Source organism: Gossypium arboreum, chromosome 4 (assembly GCF_025698485.1).
Source record: "Gossypium arboreum isolate Shixiya-1 chromosome 4, ASM2569848v2, whole genome shotgun sequence".
NCBI lineage: Eukaryota > Viridiplantae > Streptophyta > Magnoliopsida > Malvales > Malvaceae > Gossypium > Gossypium arboreum.
Window position 1 is genome coordinate 9,854,360 of NC_069073.1, and position 4,255 is coordinate 9,858,614.

Consider the following 4,255-nt stretch of genomic DNA (forward strand, 5'->3'; position numbering starts at 1 on the left):
ATATATAAAAAATAAATAATAAATGAAATATCCTAACTAGGGAGTGGGAATGAATGGCTTGATCTGTAGTGTAGCTCTCAAAGAAGGAAATGACCTTAGTCCATGGGTGTTGAATGCTGAAACACCTTGAAAACAATGAAGCCCAACCACCAATCTTTTTGAATTTTGATTTGAAAACAGGATTTGACCATCCGTGTCCCTCTGCTTTCCGCCACTCGCCGACCCACCTCCATGCAGTCTTCACCCCCACTTTATATTATTACACCATGTATGATGCTATATTATAATCCAATCCACTAGGGTTTGTTTGGAAAGACAAGTCCCCCACTCAACCATTTCTATTAAAATCACATTTTAGTATTGGAATGCAAGAATAATGTTTCATAGAATAATTGCAATCTCTAGAAAGTATAATCTCTCCATTTATAGGAAAGTATACAAAGTTTCCATTTAGAAAGGGAACATAATAATAAGAAGTATACACCCATTTGATATACTCAAATTACATCATGAAAATTCCTCACTGTACACCAAGCAAACTCACAAAAGAAAGATCAGAACAAAAACCAACTCCAATAATAAGGCCAAATTTTTTATGTTTTTTCATGAAGTAATAATTCAGTAGCAGCAAATTGGACATCGAATGAGTCCATTTTCATTACAATCAGGACATCTTTGGAATCCATACTCACCCTTTTCACCTCCATTCTCATCATCATCATCATCATCATCATCATCATCATCATCTTCTTCTTCTTGTTGTTCTTCTTGTTCTTGTTCTTCCCTTTCATCATCTTCATAATACACTTTACAACTCCCTGAACAAGTCTCACATGGCACGAATCTGATATCCCCACAAGCTTCACAAGCTCCACTACCTCCCCCATTGCCATCACCATCATCACCCACCATTTCACACCCTTCGACAGCCTTCTCTAGCTCACCTTCTTCATGCATTCGCCTTATTTCTTCAGCTCCACCGATGTATTTTTTCCCCACAAATACCCTTGGTAATCCACCTTTAAACCCTTCTCCTATTAGCTCTTTCAATTCCTCTTTGAACCCTGAATGCATCGAAACATCTCGTTCATCGATACGAACTCCCAAGCTTTTCAAAATCACTCTAACATCACAACAATCCTCGTATGTCTTTCGAACACCTCTTAAACTTGTAAAATACAGAACAACCTTATCCTTTTTAAGTGATTCCCTAAAGCTAGAAATGATTTCAGGGTCGAAATCTGTGACCCCCAAATCAGCTTCATTATCATCAGTGTCTTGAATTTGAAGCCACTTACTCTTTGGAACATCAAAAGAAAAACTCCTGAAATGACCTGGAGATCGAAGGGGACTAATATCTTCAAGCCCTGCCATCATTTCCCATATATTGATTGTTTCAGGCTCTCCAGGAGGAGTCCGAATAGGCGTCTTGGGGACAACTTTTGGAATCTTATCTTCAAGCATTTTCGACCATATTTTGGCTTCAATCACTTTCATATTCAACCCTTTACTCTCTTCTTCAACTTCCTTCAAATCCCCATTGATTTTGGAGCCGTTTTCAAAAGCTGCAACGTTGATGGTGCCGCCATTGCTGTGGTGGTTGTCTTCTAGCTTGAGAGTGCCTAATGTTGTGGATGTTAACGCTACGACATGGTAACTATCGCCTGTGTGCTGAGCCGGATGATGAACATGCATCGAATAGCTTCTTGGAACAGGCGAATAAGGAGCCCGGCAATGGCGGCATCGTTTCTGCTTGGAACTAGCGCAACCCATAAAAAAAACAGGGGAAAAGAAAAAGGGAAAACAGTGAAGAAAAATATGGGAATTTTGAAATGTGATTTGATGAATAAGACTAAGAGAGCATCCCTTGTTAAATGAGCTGGATTTGTGAGGTTTTGGTGGAGATTAAATCATTAAAAATTGGGGATGAAATAAAGAAATGTTGTTGATGATGCAACAAAGGAGAGAAAACCCAAAAAATAAAAATAAAAAACCAGAGAATTCCTAGGAAGCTTCACTTACAGAAAAGATCCAATAAACAGACATGATTTTATTCATCATTTACCAGAATCATCTAATCAAATAAAGTTTGAAAAAGAAAACTGAAGATACCCAGATGAGGAATTGGATGAATCAAGTGAAAAGAAGAAATGGGTTTCAGAGATCTCGGGATTTGGAACAGAAAAGAAGAGCCAAAAAAAAAAAAAGGTGTTCTTTTGCAGAAATGATTGAGAAGAAAACAACAAGAGGAAGAAGAAGAACAATGGGAATGCAAAACAAAGTCAAAAAGTAAGAAAATATATATGAATTTGAAGTTTATAAAAACAAAAGGGGGAAATTTTTTCAGAAAGATTGATTATTCAAAATCAACATTCAGCAGCTGATTAATGATTTTTTATTTTATTCCTTTTTGAATTGTTGAGAGATGGGAGTGAGAGACGGAATTGTAGGTGAGATGAAGCTTTTAATGAAAAAATAATTGCTCCTGCTAAAAAAATAAGAGAGTAAAATATTAAAAAAATTAGAGAATATATTTTATTGATCAAAGATAATTATAATATTTTATTAAAATTTATATTTATAAGTATAACAAGTATAAAAAAAGTAGATATTTAATTTTAATTATTATTAAAATTTAAAATATATCATAATTTTATTCTGATCATAATTGACATCTACTTAATAAAATATTTATAACATATTATTCATTTTTCTACTTTTCTTTTATTATTAATATTATTGCAATAACTTTTTTTATTTTAATTTCATAACTTTGCTACCCAACTTAGACTGACTCAAATGTTTTTAAAATATTCAATATTTTATACTTTTCATAATTTCAATTAAAAATATTTGTGATGAAGTTTTAAGAGAAAAATTAATTTGTTTTTGATATAATATGTAAAGATTAATTTATTTATTTTTAATAGAATGATATTGAGACTTCTCCAAACATTTATGTACAAAAAGCAAATTATAATTTGTGCAAACATATATTGAAGTTGCTCGATTCTTGTTTAGGTATAAAGTATTTTTTATATTATTTTAAATTTATCATTATTTTTTAAAATTTATTTTATTAATATATACATAATTTGTTTAAAAGTGTTAATTCTACTTGACAAATAAAAAATAATAAAGTGTTTTGAGTGAAGTTTTAGAAATTTGTTGGTGTTTGGATTAAGAAATGATTCATAATCTTTTAATTTACATTAAAACACTTAATCAAGTATTTGATGTTTGTCTTTTAAAAAAGTTAGGTTTTTATTGGGAGTATTAAGTATTAATCTACCTCAACTAAATATTATTATTTTTTAATTTTAAAAATAATTTTGGATAACATTTTATTTAGCTATTTAAATTTTAGGACCAGTTTATATTATTTCTAAAAAGTACTTTTGGGCAAAAAAATATTTTTGGGAAGAATTTAAAATTTTTGCTTGTGTCGAAAATATTTTTGGGCCAATTTTGAATTTAAAAAATTCTCAAAAATATCTCGTTTAACAATATCTTTATTTCAAAGTATTTTTATTCTAAAATACTTCTTAAAATAATACTAAACAGATCTTCTAGTAATTTTTCTAATGTTATATTCTTATTAAAACACATTTAATAAACATAGAATATAATAACCATAATCAAATATATTTAAATGCAATTAACATGATATATTTATTATATCTACAATATTTATATAATTAAATACTTTTATTATATTAATATTTAAGTAAAATTTATGGGTTAGTATTTTAGCTAAAAAATGACTAGAAGACTAAACTTTGAATAATAAAAGAAAATAATTGAAACGATTATAAAATTTAATGGAATAATTATAAAGGTCAACAAAACGCGGGAATTAATGCTTAAATGACTATCAGTCTTTTTCTACGTATACCAATCGCGTACTACGCGTGAATCAGTTTTTCAATCTTACGGTTATTCATAGATTCTACTCACTGATCTAAGGGGATATTGACCGTCCGATAGTTTTTGCATTCGAGTGCCTGTCAACGCGCGTGGGGAAAGCAACTTTTGAAACGAAAACTCTTTGATTTTGTTTTTGTTTTTATTGTTTCGCATAATATCAAATTTAGTTATCAACATTTACATTTTTTTTCAAATTGACCATTATTATTTTTAACTAAATTTGATTCTCAATCTTTTAAAAAAAGTCACATTTGACCATTAAGCTTTCAAAATTAGTTAAATTGTTATTTTTTAATAGAAATACTGACTAAAACATTAATTTTTAAAC

General features: G+C 29.8%; 1 protein-coding gene across 1 annotated transcript; it reads right to left on the reverse strand.

Annotated features, from left to right (window-relative positions):
• Positions 1–379: 379 nt before the first annotated feature.
• On the reverse strand, positions 380–2,456 carry LOC108457916 (uncharacterized protein At3g28850-like). The gene has a single exon (XM_017757127.2). The coding sequence runs from the start codon at positions 1,771–1,773 to the stop codon at positions 619–621; it is 1,155 nt and encodes a 384-aa protein (XP_017612616.1). The 5' UTR covers positions 1,774–2,456; the 3' UTR covers positions 380–618.
• Positions 2,457–4,255: the final 1,799 nt, after the last annotated feature.

Coding starts and splice junctions, on each gene's coding strand:
- LOC108457916 (XM_017757127.2), bottom strand. CDS start 1,773: ATGGGTTGCGCTAGTTCCAAGCAGAAACGATGCCGCCATTGCCGGGCT.